Source organism: Oncorhynchus masou, chromosome 26, assembly GCF_036934945.1.
Source record: "Oncorhynchus masou masou isolate Uvic2021 chromosome 26, UVic_Omas_1.1, whole genome shotgun sequence".
Lineage (NCBI taxonomy): Eukaryota > Metazoa > Chordata > Actinopteri > Salmoniformes > Salmonidae > Oncorhynchus > Oncorhynchus masou.
In genome coordinates this window covers 13,492,645-13,510,890 of record NC_088237.1, presented here as the reverse complement: position 1 = coordinate 13,510,890, position 18,246 = coordinate 13,492,645, and the positions used below count along the sequence as shown (strand labels likewise).

Genomic DNA, 18,246 nt, shown 5'->3' with positions numbered 1-18,246 from the left:
AACTAACAACCTCAAACTTTATTTACACAACCAACAGAAGTTTAATGAAAAAAATCAAAAAATCTGAATGAGTAATACAATAAAAAACAGCACCAGCTGCAGTAACGTTGCTCAGGTCCTCTTCCTTGAAGGGGCCGGTCAGTTCCCCTGAGCCAGCCCCTCGGTGTTTACAGGTCAGAAGGAACTGGAAGGGTTCACCAAAAATAGCAGAAGATACTATATAATCTGTGTACCGTACATCCAGTTGGAGGTCTAATGTGGAGCCATCACCACATTACTTGGTCCTCTTCAGATCTGCAAACACCACAGGGCTATGGGTGATAAGTGTTTTGGGACAAGGTAATATACTATATTGCAGCCTCTCTATCCCAGGCTGGAAGGCATGGCATGGTGAAGGCTTCAGGGATAGGGCGGGGCTGTGTTCAGCAGGGCACAATGTTTTGGAACCTTCATATAGAAATGTATCGTGTAGAACCTGTCACATGAAGAGTAAGGATTCACGTCAGCTCTATTCATGACATTTCTATTTACAACATTTGCGTACTGAAGGTGCCCCTGGAAGGAGTGCAGTCACTGGTCCTCCTGAGCGGTCCAATCAGGAGTATAGGAGTATTTACAGAGAACAAGTGGTGTGGGCTGTCTTTACTGCCTGCTCTTCAGGGCTTCCACCAGCCTATGGAGAGAGAGAGAGCAAACATTGTTGAGTAATAGTACATCAACATGCAGATGACATGATTCCTCATCACTAAGCTAAGGACCCTGGGACTAAACACCTCCCTCTGCAACTGGATCCTGGACTTCCTGACGGGCCGCCCCCAGGTGGTAAGGGTAGGTAACACTTGCCATGCTGATCCTCAACACTGGGGCCCCTCAGGGGTGCGTGCTCAGTCCCCTCCTGTACTCCCTGTTCACTCATGATTGAAAGGCCAGGCACAACTCCAACACCATTAAGTTTGCTGATGACAACAGTGGTAGACCTGATCACCGACAAGACAGCCTATAGGGAGGAGGTCAGAGACCTGACCATGTGATGCAAGGACAACAACCTCTCCCTCAACCTGATCAAGACAAAGGAGATGATCGTGAACTACAGGAAAAGGAGGACTGAGCACGCCCCACTTCTCATCGACGGGGCTTTAGTGGAGCAGGTTGAGAGCTTCAAGATACTTGGTGTCCACATCACCAACAAACTAATATGGTCCAAGCACACCAAGACAGTCGTGAAGAGGGCACGACAAAACCTATTCCCCCTTAGGAGACTGAAAAGATTTGGCATGGGTCCTCAGATCCTCAAAAGGTTTTTACAGCTGCACCATCGCCTGGTACGGCAACTGCACGGCCTCCGACCGCAAGGCACTACAGAGAGTAGTGCGTACGGCCCAGTACATCACTGGGGCCAAGCTTCCTGCCATGCAGGACCTATATACCAGGCGGTGTCAGAAAATAAAAAATTGTCATAGACTGTTCCTCTGCTATTGCACGGCAAGCGGTACCAGAGCATCAAGTCTAGGTCCAAGAGGCTTCTAAAGAGGCTTCTAAACAGCTTCTACCCCCACGAGGACACAAGGACAGGACACATCTCTTCTACATGTGCTAAAATAACCTCTGCTCTACCTCTTAATATGCTATGTGGTTATTATTTCACCCACAGTGAGTGGGACTCTGGTTAACCAACTGGAGATGACAGCGTGTTCTAGACCAGGAGAACTCAAATCGCTGATGTTAAATCCGGGTGTAGTAAATCGCTGTTGAAAAGAGCGTCTGCTACATGGCTATAATGTCAAGCAAACCCTCACCACTCCATGGCCTCGTCCAGGCCTGTGCCCTTGGTGGCGGAGGTCTTGAAGATCTGCCACTTCCTGTCTTTGAGGGCGGGGAGGCCCAGAGAGTTGGCCACCTCAGCCGGGGTCATGGACTGTTCCATGTCCTGCTTGTTTGCAAACACCACCAGGATGGCTTTCTTCAACTCCTCTTCCTGAAGAGACAAACACACACACAACGTGAGAGAGAGAGTCATATGGAGAAAATACATTGAGCATTACTATTTGTCCAAAGTTGCTCTCCAGAGCACCTCAACCAACAGTCAGTATACCTGCCTCATACACAAATTGACACCGGCACTCTTATCAATGCAATGAATGTAAGCCTATCCACATGACCTATACCTCCAGCATGGTGACAAGCTCAGACTTAGAGATGCCCATTCTGTCTCTGTCACTGCTGTCCACCACGTAGATGACAGCATCTGTGTTGGAGTAGTAACAACGCCAGTATGGCCTGGGAGAGAGATACAAGTGTTTGAAGGAGAGAGACAAAAGGTTAGAGGGAGAACGAAGGGCAGAAGCAAGGAGGCCAAACCCTCTAAATTGTAAAGAGGTATGGCACAATAATGAATGGAAAGTTGCGCTGTCTTGAGGAAGTGTCCGTCTACCTTTCACAGTGAACAATGTCTGTGTGTGTATACATAAACAGGAAACGCTTGCTGTGATATTCATAGAAATTACCTGATACTCGTCTGTCCACCAAGATCCCACACCTGGAACTTCAGGTTCTTGTACGTCACCGTCTCCACGTTGAAGCCGATCGCTGTACGACACAATGGCAGAGATTTAAAAACCTTGAGCACAAATGGCAAAGAAAGGAATGCACTTTAACCACCCCTCTATTTATGGCATGTGGGAAGACTCATTCAATTCATTTTGGAGCAGACTAATGGATTTTCCATGTATGCGCCTGGAACTAGGCAACAGATCTTGTGTGAACAGTCTTTCGAAGTAGGAAGAAATTAGAAGAAGAAAAAAAGAGAATTACTTGGAATGGTGGTGACCACCTCTCCGACCTGCAGGCGGTACAGGATGGTAGTTTTACCAGCGCCGTCCAACCCCAGGATCAGGATCCTCATCTCTTTGGTACCAAACAGGCCAGAGAAGAGACTGGAAAACCACCCACCTAGAGCATATGGACATGAGATGAGTTAGACAATCCGTGCTAGTATAGCCCATTCATAGGCGTTAACTACCTTTAGCGCCAATTGATGAAGGCATCTTCTTCCAGGGTGACTTTTGTTAAGAGCCTCGACGCTTGCTATATAAGTGTTGACAGACAAGCATCGCATGTGGTACGGTTTTGGAAAGTCACGCATCTTTCATATCGGCGAGGTTTCATTTTCAAAACACAAAAAAAAAGGTTAAATTACTACACACCTTTATGGCCGTGTGGGAACACTAAACCTATATCGCCACATTTACAGCGCTTGTTTACGGAAGACAGACTGAGACCACCTGTGTAATTACCTATCAAGCACTCCGAACACCTGATTGTAACTGGGGTGGAAGTGTAGTACGTCAACTCGGTAAGTGTATCCTTATTTGAAAGGTTAGTTCTCGCTGATAAGAAAGGGCCATATGTTTAGAAAACCGTTTAGCGATAATTGAGGTTTCTAACACTGTCAGAATTGTAGATCACACGGCTAGCCGTGGGTGAAGCGAACTGCTACAGACCCTATGGAGAGAAGGATTTTCCAGAGTGCTGTCAATAGGACTGCGCCGAACAGAAGCGCTCCTCCAGTTTCTAGAAGGGATACAGGTGGCAGGACACATAGTACCAGTAAAAGTTTAGGACACACCTACTCATTGTAGTGTATAGGTGCAAGGTTAGATGTTGGCGCAATGTAGGATTTCCCCCTTCTCCTTTTTTTGGGACAAAAATGTGCAATCCGCACTCCAACAGGCAGCAATACGCAGGCACAGCGTCTAGTCTGCCAGAAATTCACTCAGAACAATATGGTTTTCCAGAGCTAAATTAGTGCTAACGTTTGGAACACTACTGTAGTGATTGAGGGGGGACAGTTGAACCAGGGCCTGAACCAGTAAGCACACTAGCTAATAACTCAACAAATAAACCTCCCCTTTTCAGGATCCTTTCATTCAAAGATAAGTTCATTCGTAAAAATCCAATTAACAGATCTTCATTGTAAAGGGTTTAAACACTGTTTCCCATGCGTGTTCAATGAACCATAAACAATGAATGAACATGCACCTGTGGACACTAACAGCTTACAGACGGTAGGCAATTAAGGTCACAGTTATGAAAACTTAGGACACTAAAGAGGCCTTTCTACTGAACCTGAAAAACACAAAGAAATATGGACAAGGGTCCCTGCTCATCTGCGTGAACGTGCTTTCGGCATGAGATGTGAGATGTCTGCAGATGTGGCCAGGGCAATAAATTGCAATGTCCGTACTGTGAGACTCCCAAGACAGTGCTACAGGTAGACGGGACAGACAGCTGATCGTCCTCGCAGTGGCAGACCACGTGTAACAACACCTGCACAGGATCGATACATCCGAACATAACACCTGCGGGACAGGTACAGGATGGCAACAACAACTGCCCGAGTTACGCCAGGAACACACAATCCCTCCATCAGTGCTCAGACTGTCCGCAATAGGCCGAGAGAGGCTGTACTGAGGGCTTGTAGGCCTGTTGTAAGGCAGGTCATACCAGATATCACCGGTAACAATGTCGCCTATGGGCACAAACCCACCGTCGCTGGACCAGGCAAAAAGTGCTCTTCACTGACGAGTCTCAGTTTTGTCTCACCAGGGGTGACGGTCGGATTTGTGTTTATCGTTGAAGGAATGAGCGTTACACCAAGGCCTGTACTCTGGAGTGGGATCGATTTGAATGTGGAGGGTGCGTCACGGTCTGGGGCGGTGTGTCACAGCATCATCGGACTGAGCTTGTTGTCATTGAAGGAAATCTCAGCGCTGTGCGTTACAGGGAAGACATCCCCCCCCTCATGTGGTACCCTTCCTGCAGGCTCATCCTGACATGATCCTCCAGTATGATAATGCCACCAGCCATACTGCTTGTTCTGTGTGTGATTTCCTGCAAGACAGGAATGTCAGTGTTCTGCCATGGCCAGCGAAGAGCCCGGATCTCAGTCCCATTGAGCACATCTGGGACCTGTTGGACCGGAGGGTGAGGACTAAGGCCATTTCCCCCAGAAATGTCAGGGAACTTGCAGGTGCCTTGGTGGAAGAGTGGGGTAACATCTCACAGCATGAATTGGCAAATCTGGTGCAATCCATGAGGAGGAGATGCACTGCAGTACTTAATGCAGCTGGTGGCCACACCAGATACTGACTTACTTTTGATTTTGACCCCCCCCCCTTTGTTCAGGGACACATTATTCCATTTCGGTTAGTTACATGTATGTGGAACTTGTTCAGTTTATGTCTGTTGTTGAATGTTGTTATGTTCATACAAATATGTACACGTTAAGTTTGCTGAAAATAAACGCAGTTGACAGTGAGAGGACGTTTCTTTTTTTGCTGAGTTTATATTGGCTAGCTAGTGTCTTGCTGGCTATATCCTGTTCTGTCCTTGCCATAAAGGTCCAGACCTATTGGTAGACGTGAAGTCAGCATACAGGGAGGCTACACAAGGTTACTATGATATACATACATGTCACATTCCTGCATTTTAACTTTAAAAAGCTAGCTGAATACATAACTAGCGATAGATAACCAGTGATTAACCTTTGTCAACTAATCAGGTTGAGATTGAACTCTAAATTAGCTGGGCTACAAGTACTCCGCGTGTTAACACAGGGAATTAGCAGTACAGCTAGCTAGCGACTGTCAGTATTTACGAATCACGACCAGTTAGTGATTAAAATTGACTCAGACTCAAGGGGATTTGATAGTTTGATCAACTTAATAACAGTAGCTGTCCGTGAGACGAAAATAATTATTGCGTGTTTGTTTGCTACCTATTTATGTTACTTAGCAAATAACCCAATTGCATGGTTCGTAGCGGGAGCTGGCAGAATAGCTCGCGCATTCCCAGTATCGTTTTCAAAAGAGATTAAAAAAATATATTTTAAAAACGTACCCATTCTGAAGACACTAAACCCTTGATCAACAGTGTTGTAGATCTCGACACGGCACCGCTTCTCAAGTTGATGGAAATCAGTGACGTGTCGCAGAAACACGTCATTAATGGAACATCCGGTTTCAATTGTCAGTACATTCAACATCATACATGTATTTTGAAATGTTAAATAGTTCAAACACAATTGCATGAAACTATAAATATTATTTGTTTTATAGCAAATTGTCCCCTTAGTATTTAGTTGCAAGTTCTGATAAAAAATACTAGATAGAATGTGTGTTGATTAGGAACTAGAGACCTACAATGAGCTGTATTCAAGATGACAACGTTACAAAACGTTTTGTCTTGTAGAAAGACCTCCAAATAGCACGTATAATACTGTGGATTCTTGAACGCACGCCAAAAGAACGAAATAATAATTTATGTACACTGTTTTTATACCTAAGTGGATGTGCATCTTTAGATGGCCCTATGCAAAAGGAGCAGGCTATCATACACAAAGTAGACAGCTTGTGTTTCAACGGAATCAATCAATTTAACATTTGCAATTGTGAGTATGGATTTATTTCAACCAACGCGTAGCTAATGCATTACGAATGGCCTCCGCTCCGTGTCTGTACACGATTCTGTTCTCCTGCATCCCTTCGTCACAGAGTCAAGCCGGGGGTCGCTGACAGCTGAGCCGCAATGGTGGAGAAGTCCGACCGGGCACCGCTACTGGACTGGGAGGAGGTTCCTCCCGCAGAGAAACCTGTTCCCACACCAGAACAGGAGAAGGACGTCAAGGGACCAAGCCCTGCCAACAATCGGGCGTTGGGATGCACTGCGCCGGGTATAGGGTGGAGCACCAGTTCGGGGGGTCCTGGGTCTTTCACATCAGCAGTCTCTAGCATAGACACATCCCTCTCATCTAGGAGCACGGTCCCCACCCCTGCGGAATGGGATGCTCAGTGTCTTGACAAGGATGACCATACCCCGGCCCCAGGACAAGGAGAGGTGCCGCACGATATCATGGTGAAATGGGAGGAAAAGGATCCGATCGTGGCCGTGTTTGTGGTGACATTTGATACAAGATCAGGTGAGTCGAGTCGAGGACCTCGGATCTTTTTTCATGCTGTGCTGCTGCCTAGAGAATGGTCACACCTGCATGGTCACACTCGTATATCAATTTGTAACATCTATAGGCCTATAGCATCCATGCATGTAATAATGATTTTTATTGTTCATTATAGGCCTACTGGTTATTGTTTGCAGAAATTGCATCAAAGAGCTTGGAATGGATTCATTTGAACTAGGCCAGAGAATTGATGACCCCAACCATGGGATGCAATGGTTATAATGTGGTATTCGCCTACGCCATGAGGATGCTCTTGAACACAAAGACCTCTATATTCTTACTCAGGAACCCCAAAGTCACAGGGGATGTGTGAATTCTCTATGACCACACCCTAAAGGCATCCCCTGTCGTTCACCTCGGAATATCGGAGAGAGATAAGCCATAGTAGACTAGATATACACATCTATTGATAATGTCTGACCACCGGCTTTACAACCAATGAGTTGTTATGTACGTATTCTTGAGACTGTCTGGGACTATACATTCTTAATGAGTGAGTAGGAGAGAGAGGGAATCAGCCTGTGGATTTCACTGCAGATTGAATGACTTTAATCAACGAGGGCATTGACTTCATTTGGTAATGACGGCTTATTCCAAATAGTTTGAGGCCTATGGTTGGTTGGTTGATCTACATGCAGATTTGCACAGATTTCCACCCCATTTTAGGACAGTTGTTGTGGTAACCATAGCTACAGTATTGCCTAATTTCACTCCCCTTTATGTCTGTGTTTACTGTTTAGGTAACATGTTAGAGTGGTGTCTGCCAGGGGACATGAACCTGGAGGGAGTAGAGTTCAAGGCTATGGCCAGCGGCTCCCACAGAGTCTCCAGCGACTTCATGCAAGTACACCCGGCCGCATCTCAATCATATTAACTGGATTCCTTTATTTTGAACCTAACCCGAGTGCATCTCAATAGTATAAAGTGGCATCCTTACGTTGTATGGATGCACCTAGTCTAATAGGCTGCCTGTCCTCGTCTTCTTCATTTAAACTCATTTGAAATCACAGGAAAAGCCATGACCATAGGGAATGCTACCGGTGTCCTGTTCTCCTCTGCCGTGTTCTTTCATAGCAAAGCTGATGAATGAAAGCACATAAGTGAAGGCGAGGAGGAGCTTTTAGATTAAACATTTAGATGCACCCCCTGTGCCTCCTTGGCAGGACAGCAAAACTTTATATCTGATGGTCAGCAGAAACAACAGCCAAATGTCAGGGCAGTATGTTCCCTTGGCTTGACTCATGGTTCTTTCACTGGCCCCCCACAGATACTTCCGTAAGGGCGGGTACTTTGGCCTGGCGTGCTTTGCCAACATGGTGGTAGAGAGTGTGGTGGAGAGGGGGGCAAGAATGAAGTCTGTGGGTATCCTGTCAACCTCTTACACCCTGCTGTACCGATACATGAGCTTCCTGGAACACCAAGTCAGGTAGAACCCGTTTAAGTTATGTTATCTATCTATAATATCCATCCTCTCTGTTTTTTGCTCTCTGTCTTTGTCTCGCTCTTTGTCTTTTTTTGGTCGTTGTTTTTCACACACGCTCTTTCCCCGTCACTCTCTATTTCTATCACTGGATCTCTCTTTCTTATACTCTCTTTCACCCACCCTCTACCCTCTCTCCCCCTCTCCCAATCTTCCTCTGGGTCTCTCTTTTTCTGTTTCTTGTGCTCTATATCCCCATGCTCTCTTTCACTCTCTCTCACTTTCTCTCACTCTGTATCCTCTCTCATGTCAGTGTCTCTTTCTTTCTCCTCAAGTCACAGTCGTCTCCCTGGGTATTTATAATTATCTCATGCATTAAACATGGTGTGTGAGAGTCAAGGGGTGTCAGATATCCTGCTCAACAAGACAGGCTCGGTCTGAAAGTGGCACCCTATTCCCTATATAGTGCACTACATGTGACCAGAGTCAAAAGTTGTGCTGGCAACCTCTGGTAAAAAGTAGTGTACCAATAGGGAATAGGGTGCCAATTTCAGACTCAGTCTATTTTGTACACAAACATACTGTCGAGTAAAAAACAGCACTTTCTCTTTTTCTCTCTTCCTCACGCTTCCTCTTTTTAGGCTCCCATGAGAGTAAATGTGATTCCTGTTGATCTGTTCTATTGCATAGTTATCACATGTTATGGTTAAACATTTGCATTTTTGTAGCTGCTTACAGAAGTACAGTGCCTTGCGAAAGTATTCGGCCCCCTTGAACTTTGCGACCTTTTGCCACATTTCAGGCTTCAAACATAAAGATATTAAACTGTATTTTTTTGTGAAGAATCAACAACAAGTGGGACACAATCATGAAGTGGAACGACATTTATTGGATATTTCAAACCTTTTTAACAAATCAAAAACTGAAAAATTGGGCGTGCAAAATTATTCAGCCCCCTTAAGTTAATACTTTGTAGCGCCACCTTTTGCTGCGATTACAGCTGTAAGTCGCTTGGGGTATGTCTCTATCAGTTTTGCACATCGAGAGACTGAATTTTTTTCCCATTCCTCCTTGCAAAACAGCTCGAGCTCAGTGAGGTTGGATGGAGAGCATTTGTGCACAGCAGTTTTCAGTTCTTTCCACAGATTCTCGATTGGATTCAGGTCTGGACATTGACTTGGCCATTCTAACACCTGGATATGTTTATTTTTTAACCATTCCATTGTAGATTTTGCTTTATGTTTTGGATCATTGTCTTGTTGGAAGACAAATCTCCGTCCCAGTCTCAGGTCTTTTGCAGACTCCATCAGGTTTTCTTCCAGAATGGTCCTGTATTTGGCTCCATCCATCTTCCCATCAATTTTAACCATCTTCCCTGTCCCTGCTGAAGAAAAGCAGGCCCAAACCATGATGCTGCCACCACCATGTTTGACAGTGGAGATGGTGTGTTCAGGGTGATGAGCTGTGTTGCTTTTATGCCAAACATAACGTTTTGCATTGTTGCCAAAAAGTTCAATTTTGGTTTCATCTGACCAGAGCACCTTCTTCCACATGTTTGGTGTATCTCCCAGGTGGCTTGTGGCAAACTTTAAACAACACTTTTTATGGATATCTCTAAGAAATGTCTTTCTTCTTGCCACTCTTCCATAAAGGCCAGATTTGTGCAATATACGACTGATTGTTGTCCTATGGACAGAGTCTCCCACCTCAGCTGAAGATCTCTGCAGTTCATCCAGCGTGATCATGGGCCTCTTGGCTGCATCTCTGATCAGTCTTCTCCTTGTATGAGCTGAAAGTTTAGAGGGACGGCCAGGTCTTGGTAGATTTGCAGTGGTCTCATACTCCTTCCATTTCAATATTATCGCTTGCACAGTGCTCCTTGGGATGTTTAAAGCTTGGGACATCTTTTCGTATCCAAATCCGGCTTTAAACTTCTTCAAAACAGTATCTCGGACCTGCCTGGTGTGTTCCTTGTTCTTCATGATGCTCTCTGCGCTTTTAACGGACCTCTGAGACTATCACAGTGCAGGTGCATTTATACGGAGACTTGATTACACAGAGGTGGATTGTATTTATCATCATTAGTCATTTAGGTTAACATTGGATCATTCAGAGATCCTCACTGAACTTCTGGAGAGAGTTTGCTGCACTGAAAGTAAAGGGGCTGAATAATTTTGCACGCCCAATTTTTCAGTTTTTGATTTGTTAAAAAAGTTTGAAATATCCAATAAATGTCGTTCCACTTCATGATTGTGTCCCACTTGTTGTTGATTCTTCACAAAAAAATACAGTTTTATATCTTTATGTTTGAAGCCTTAAATGTGGCAAAAGGTCGCAAAGTTCAAGAGGGCCGAATACTTTCGCAAGGCACTGTATATAAGTTCCCTTAAAGCCTATGTAAACCCCATTGTTCGGATCCAATAAGGCGGTATACCTTATTATAATATGTAATAAATCATCTTAAATCTGCAATATGTAACTTTTGGGGCGACCTGACCGAGGATTGATTTTTAGGAAACCCTGGTTTACATGGTACAATGATTCTCTACACTATACTTGGTCGTTTTGTCACATAAACTGAAGTTAGGCTAACTATTAGAATTGTATCAACCAAGAAATGGTAGAGTGATTTCTACGTAGTGCATCTTTAATATTATAGAAGGATGTGTAATAAAAATACAAATAAAAAGCAACATTTTCATTTGCAGTATGTAAACTTAACATGATGAACAGGAATTACATTTACTCACACTAATAAACCAAGCCTCCGGAAAATACCCACCTGCTAGGTCAACCAGCATGAGAGTAAAAATAACCAATTGCTGGTTAAATTAACCCATGTTTGGGTAATCCCAATTTGTTGGGCTATACATGTAACCCAATTGGCTGGGTCAAAATAACCCAACATATGTTCTGTCCATTATTTAACCAGCTCTGGGTTACTAAATAACCCAAATTGGGTTGGTTTTAGCCCATCAATCAATCACATTGATTTATAAAGCCCTTCTTATATCACCTGATATCTCAAAGTGACGCACCCCTCCAAGGGACGGCATGGAAGAGCACCAGTAAGCTTTGTAGGTTAGCAGTAAACCCTTGAAATCAGCCCTTGCCTTGACAGGAAGCCAAGCCCATCACTTTTTAGTGTGAGTAGCATGCTCATCTGTTGTTTCAAGGACACTACTGTTGCATTGATAGGCCAGGATGGATCCTGACATGAGGTCTACTCTGCATGCATAACTCATTTTCAGTTGTCAATGTTATACACACAGATTGAAATTTAGATGTCAACCCTTAGTAGAGTTGAAGAGAGAATGCTGAATGCTGAGAACCCTACTCCCAATCCTAATTTATCATTAGGGGGGATGGGAACAACTGTTCCTGTATCAGTGTTTAGGAGCAACTTCTACCTACTCTGTTATTATAGCGTGACAAGGAGAGACTCTATTACAGTAATCTACCTCCAGACTCCTAAACAGACCCATTCCCTGACAGATACACAATGGCTTTACATTAGATAGCTATAAATTAGCCCAAATCTTACGTTACCACTGGTTAATTCAATCTTTGGTTAAAATGGACCATATTTTGGGATTAACCCTTCAGAGGTGATATTAGAACCCCCTAATGTGAATCTCTATCCCAGTCTCGTTCTTTCGTTCTGCCTGTCTTTTCCTGTCCATCTCAGGCCCTTGCTCGAATACCTGCATGCATTCTGCTTACATTGCCTCTATGACTTTCAATTTGTGTTTGTGCGTACATGTGTGTGTGTGTCTGATCCAGGCTCCAGTTGAAAACTCCTGGCCAGTACTCTCCCCTGGAGGCGTTCTTTGAGGATAAGAGATCAGTGCTGCCCCCCGATGGGGAGAGTGTGGTTACTGCATGTCCTGGCAGTGCCTGGGGAGCAGCAATCAACCACTGTATGCACCCTGAGATGAAGGTGAGAGGTTGTGGTTTACTATTACGGGAATATGAAATGTTTTTTCTTGTGGTAGGGTCCTGCGTGTGTGTCATTGTGCCGCTAGTATTGATGGTGGTGGTGATGATGATGACAGTGGCTCTCCTCCTCCCTCCAGATCACCCACCCAGCTGGCTGCATGTCTCAGTTCATCCAGTTCTTTGGGGAGCAGATCATGGTCCTGTGGAAGTTAGCTCTGCTGAGGAGACGTATCCTCATCTTCTCTCCTCCACCTGTGGGCGTGGTCTGTTACAGAGGTGAGGGGGGGCACTAACACATGCACGCGCACAGACACACTGACACGGATGCAAGCACAGACACAGACACGGATGCAAGCACAGACACAGACATACACAGTAACTGTTTGCGTTTGTTTTCTTCATGCTCAAAAGAACACAATGCTACTCACCTATGTGCTTTTAAACATACACTTTTATATACATATTCATTAACTTCATCTCTATTTCCTGTCCTCCCTAGTGTACTGCTGCTGTTGCCTGGCCAACGTGTCCATCCCAGGGGTGGGCGTGGCCGTGCCAGAGTTCCGCCCCTTCTTCTATGTCAACGTGGCAGACATCGATACCCTGGATACGGAACTGTCCTACGTAGCGTGTGAGTGTCTGGAGTCAGGGAATAGGGCATTTTCATAGTCTTAAACTTCCCCTTTAATTCATCTACACTGATCTGAAAACTGAAGATGGGTGAAAGCAATATGGTGGATGCATTGTAGGGTTTTGTTATCACTTCTACAACCAGTCTATTTCTTTCACATCTATGAGAGACTGAGCGGAATACACTTGAGACTTTTTACCCTCATTACAATAAACCTGAGGGGCTTGTGTGTGTAGGCACCACAGAGAAGATCTTTGAGGAGAAGCGGGACCTGTATGATGTCTATGTGGATAACCAGAATGTGAGGACGACCAGAGAGAGTCTGAAGCCTTTACTGCGGCTCAACACTGCAGACCGAGAGAAGTACCGCAGACTCACTGAACAGAGGTACATTACAGTCTGCAAAACAACCCGAGGGGGAGAATGTTGTTCATGTTATCTTCTTGTAGTCGATACAGAGGATGTAAGTGATGATAATAATGACAGCATTGTGTTTCCAGGCAGATGCTGTTATATTCTCAGGAGGAGAATGGAGACTGTGTGTCCAGTGAAGAGGACCACTTCATTCTGTGAGTGTATTACACCAGGACCCAGTCTACAACTGGCGTTATAAAGAACCCTTCAAATTTGAATTATTATTATTATTTTTTTTTTTATTTTTTTTACATTTAAGCAGTTTATTTCTACATATAAACTAAATACAAATGTCTATGAAAACAGTATTTCTTATTTTTTTCCTTACCGTTGTAGGTTTTTCCTTGAGCAGAATAACCGTATCTTCCAGACGCTCAGTGAGGTGGCAGGGAGCCCTGAGCCCATCCTAACCCAGGAGAGTGTGAGGGCCATGGGGCTCGACCCTCATGGAGACAGGCTCTTCCTGCTCCACCTGCTGGAGACATACGGCTATGACAGCCTCCTGGTCACCGATCACCCTTGCTGCAGCTGAGGCCTGGGCGGCACACTGACTGACATACAGGGTCCTACACACTCAGACACACAGACTCAATACAGACAGTCTGGAGTCTGGACTATGAGAGGTCAGAATACTTTGGCAAGGCTGAGACCAGAGCCTGTATTCATAAAGCGTCTCAGTAGTGCTGATCTCAGATCCGTTTAGCCTTTTAGAGCTCATTGAATAAGACAGGGGGGACCTGATCCTAGATCAGCATTCCTACTCCGATGCTTTATGAATATGGGAGAATGGAGAGAGCCACTGAACAAGAAAAGACTAATGGAGTTTGCTTCTTGGTACTGTCCTATGACATTCATGGATGCTCAGTCTGGACTGTTAACCATCGCCTTCCTGCCCGCCAATAAAATGTACAGTACAGAGGAATGTCATTCACGTCTATCCCCAACCCTCTTTTTCTGGAGGAGTGGAGCCAACCACAAACATCCTGGAACTCTGGAGATTCTGTGCCTATGAGCAGGAACTTACCAAGGAAGTCATGCTTAGGTTTCCTTATGTTTTCAAATGGGGAGTTAAATCTAAAGTCTGTGGTCATGTCCTCAAACCGAGGGAGGATGTGTCACTTCTCTTAATAGGATGTCTATGTTTTTGAGAGAAGAAATCGCCAAGCTTTTTGTCTGTAAATAGAAAGGGATCTGTAGAATGTGTTTTATTATAAAATGATCCCATTAAGTCACTGCTAAGCCCAGAACCTCTGTGGTCAGCATTGTATAGAAATGGCCATCAACACCATCTATAATCATTTGGTTTCTGGTGAAAGAGGGGTCTGGACTCACCAGCACACTTTCTTATGATGTCCAACATAGAAATGTAACAACTTTATATGACTTTAAAAATGTACCTTTAAATCACTGCTGTTTGACCAAGAGGTTTTGGGCTCAAATCTAAACGTATGCTTTTGTGTGTTTCCGCAGTTCTCTATGTCAAATACACAAAGAGTGAAAAATGTGAATGAGCTGCTGGCTCAATGGTTAAATCCCATCCTTGACACCAAGAGGTTGTAAGTTCAAACCTAATTTCCTATACTGTCGTGTACTTTTCAGCAACTCGATGTCAAACATACAAAGAGTATGGTATAAAATGTAATGAAGGTGGTGGTGCAATGGTTCAATTACTGCCTTGAGACCAAGAGGTTCTAGCTTCAAACCTCGTCTACTTAGCTTTTGTGTACATTTCCGCGACTTAATTGTCAAACATACAAAGAGAAGTGTAAACAATGTGATGGTGGTGTAGTGGTTCTATCTCTACCTCAACGCTTAGAGGTTGTGGGTTCAAAACAAAAAATGTCTGCTTTTGTGTGTGTTTCCGCAACTCTCGATGTCAAACATACGAAGGGAATGGTAAAAACTACTGTTTCCATTTCTGTTGAGGTTTAAATTGTTTTGGGTTTGCGCCTCTGCAATTGTGACTTTCAGATATACAAAGAAAAGCATATCTACAGTAATGGACCAGTGGAGGCTGGTGAGGGGAGGACGGCTCATAATAATGGATGTATTGAAGTTAAGGGAATGGTATCGAACACATGGAAACTATGTGTTTGATACCATTCCATTCATTCCGCTCCAGCCATTACCACAAGCCCATCCTCCCCAATTAAGGTTCCACCAACCTCCTGTGACCGAGACACTTTACGTCAATGTTGGTAAACTGTGAATGACTGAGGGTGGCAGGTAGCCTAGCGGTTATGAGTATTGGACCAGTAACCGAATGGTTGCTGGTTTGAAGCCCAATACCGAATAAGTGAAAAATCTGTCAATGCCCTTGAGCAAGGCACTTAACTCTAATTGCTCCTGTAAATCGCTCTGAATAAGAGTGTCTGCTAAATTACAAAATACATTTAAATAAAAATGTAAACAAAAGAATTGTCTGGCTTAACAAAAAAATGATGCTCTTTATTGATTCATCCGAACTGTTCACATCAGAAATCATTACATAATTGACGGTGCTCCCGTCACATAGGGAAGAGCAGGTAGCCACTGAAGGTGTAGTTATTAGAATTATCAAAGAGCCTCCTGCCTGAGGGGAGACGCATGTAGACCACATCCCCCTCGTCCAGCTCTAGAGTCAATGCATTAGACCTGTACTGAAGATCTCCATGGGTACCATATTAGTTATTTAACAGAACTCTCTTGTCATTGTGGTAAAGATATACACACATGAATGTGATGTGAGGTAATCCATGGCAGTGAATCTGATGTAGTAGACTCCTCTCACTGGTGCTGTGAAGATACCTGCATCAGAGGAGGGAGGGATCAGCCCTGTTAATACCTGGTTCTAACATGCAGTCTTTGTCCTGATGTTGTCCACATTCTGATTGTGCCCACGTTCTAAATGACGCAGTGTGATGTGATCAGATCTAAAGTGTAAAAAGACAAGATGAGGGCGCATGTTAATAGCAGGTATAAACACCTTCTCAGGTTACAAACAAGTGCAGCACTTCTGACTGGAAAACAATACTCCTGTGCTGTATTGGTTATACCTGCGTTCTCTCTCTTCAGCTCCTCCCTCTCTCTCACTGACACTCCACCTGGCTTGCAAAGCTGTGATTACAGGAAAGGACTCATTAGTAAACTGTATTGGTTATACCTGCGTTCTCTCTCTTCAGCTCCTCTCTCTCTCACTGACACTCCACCTGGCTTGCAAAGCTGTGATTACAGGAAAGGACTCATTAGTAAACTGTATTGGTTATACCTGCGTTCTCTCTCTTCAGCTCCTCCCTCTCTCTCACTGACACTCCACCTGGCTTGCAAAGCTGTGATTACAGGAAAGGACTCATTAGTAAACTGTATTGGTTATACCTGCGTTCTCTCTCTTCAGCTCCTCTCTCTGACACTCCACCTGGCTTGCAAAGCTGTGATTACAGGAAAGGACTCATTAGTAAACTGTATTGGTTATACCTGCGTTCTCTCTCTTCAGCTCCTCTCTCTCTCACTGACACTCCGCCTGGCTTGCAAAGCTGTGATTACAGGAAAGGACTCATTAGTAAACTGTATTGGTTATACCTGCGTTCTCTCTCTTCAGCTCCTCTCTCTCTCACTGACACTCCACCTGGCTTGCAAAGCTGTGATTACAGGAAAGGACTCATTAGTAAACTGTATTGGTTATACCTGCGTTCTCTCTCTTCAGCTCCTCTCTCTCTCACTGACACTCCACCTGGCTTGCAAAGCTGTGATTACAGGAAAGGACTCATTAGTAAACTGTATTGGTTATACCTGCGTTCTCTCTCTTCAGCTCCTCTCTCTCTCACTGACACTCCGCCTGGCTTGCAAAGCTGTGATTACAGGAAAGGACTCATTAGTAAACTGTATTGGTTATACCTGCGTTCTCTCTCTTCAGCTCCTCTCTCTCTCACTGACACTCCACCTGGCTTGCAAAGCTGTGATTACAGGAAAGGACTCATTAGTAAACTTAACATTTGTTAAACCTACCTTAAGTACAATGTTGTTGTTTTTTACAAAGTTTGATTACCTGTGTTGCCACTCACTGGATGTCACAATGGCCTCCAGGGCTAAAATAATATGAAAGGAAACACATGAAAAATAGGCATAAAATAAACTGCCGACAAAAAAAAATATATTTTTAATTTTAATCAACACATGAGAAACAGTTGTTGGCCAAATTATTTGAAACTGCATTGTCTCTCTTTAGCTCCTCCACTTCCTCCTCACTGGCTTTCAGTATGGCACTTATGGCTGCAATTATGGTCAGAAATTTTCAAAATATTTTGGGGCTCTATTCAATCCGTGTCGCAGAAGTTCAGCGTGACTGAAAAGCAACGTTCTCGCGTTAGCGAAGACTGCATTCTGTCCACTTATCTACACACATACAAAACATAGTTAGGCACTGCAGGAGAAATGTAACATGTTTGTGATGTAACAGGAGAAAAACAATGTTGAGGATACTGATGAAGTAAAAAACGTATACAATGACATTCTAGACGATTCTGTGCTTCTAACTTTCTAGCAACAGTTTGGGGAGGGCCCTTTCCTGTTTTCAGCATGACAATGCCCCTGTGCACAAAGCGAGGTATATTCTGGAATGGTTTGTCGAGATCGATGTGGAAGAACTTGACTGGCCTGCACAGGGCCCTGACCTCAACCCCATTGAACACCTTTGGGATATATTGGAACGCTGACTGCGAGCCAGGTCTTATCGCCCAACGTCAGTGTCCGACCAAACTAATGCTCGTGTAGCTGAATGGAAATAAGTACTTCCCAGGTGGAGACTGTTATAGCAGCAAAAGGGGGGACCAACTCCATATAAAACACCCA

General features: G+C 44.3%; 2 protein-coding genes across 2 annotated transcripts; one reads left to right on the top strand and one right to left on the bottom strand.

The window, feature by feature from the left end:
• Positions 1-3: 3 nt before the first annotated feature.
• On the bottom strand, positions 4-6,003 carry LOC135514834 (ADP-ribosylation factor-like protein 1). The gene is made up of 6 exons (XM_064938481.1): positions 5,899-6,003; positions 2,812-2,949; positions 2,505-2,586; positions 2,166-2,277; positions 1,797-1,975; positions 4-673 (listed from the first exon to the last, which is right to left on the bottom strand). Exons 1-6 carry the CDS (start codon positions 5,900-5,902, stop codon positions 643-645), a joined length of 546 nt encoding a protein of 181 aa, XP_064794553.1. The 5' UTR covers positions 5,903-6,003; the 3' UTR covers positions 4-642.
• LOC135514831 (DENN domain-containing protein 11-like) lies at positions 5,419-16,802 on the top strand. Its single transcript, XM_064938476.1, has 11 exons — positions 5,419-5,450; positions 6,345-6,448; positions 6,552-6,976; positions 7,756-7,855; positions 8,283-8,441; positions 12,219-12,375; positions 12,512-12,650; positions 12,874-13,005; positions 13,242-13,392; positions 13,506-13,574; positions 13,756-16,802. The coding sequence occupies exons 3-11, from the start codon at positions 6,586-6,588 to the stop codon at positions 13,949-13,951; spliced, it is 1,494 nt and encodes a 497-aa protein (XP_064794548.1). The 5' UTR covers positions 5,419-5,450; positions 6,345-6,448; positions 6,552-6,585; the 3' UTR covers positions 13,952-16,802.
• The last annotated feature ends 1,444 nt before the right edge of the window (positions 16,803-18,246 follow it).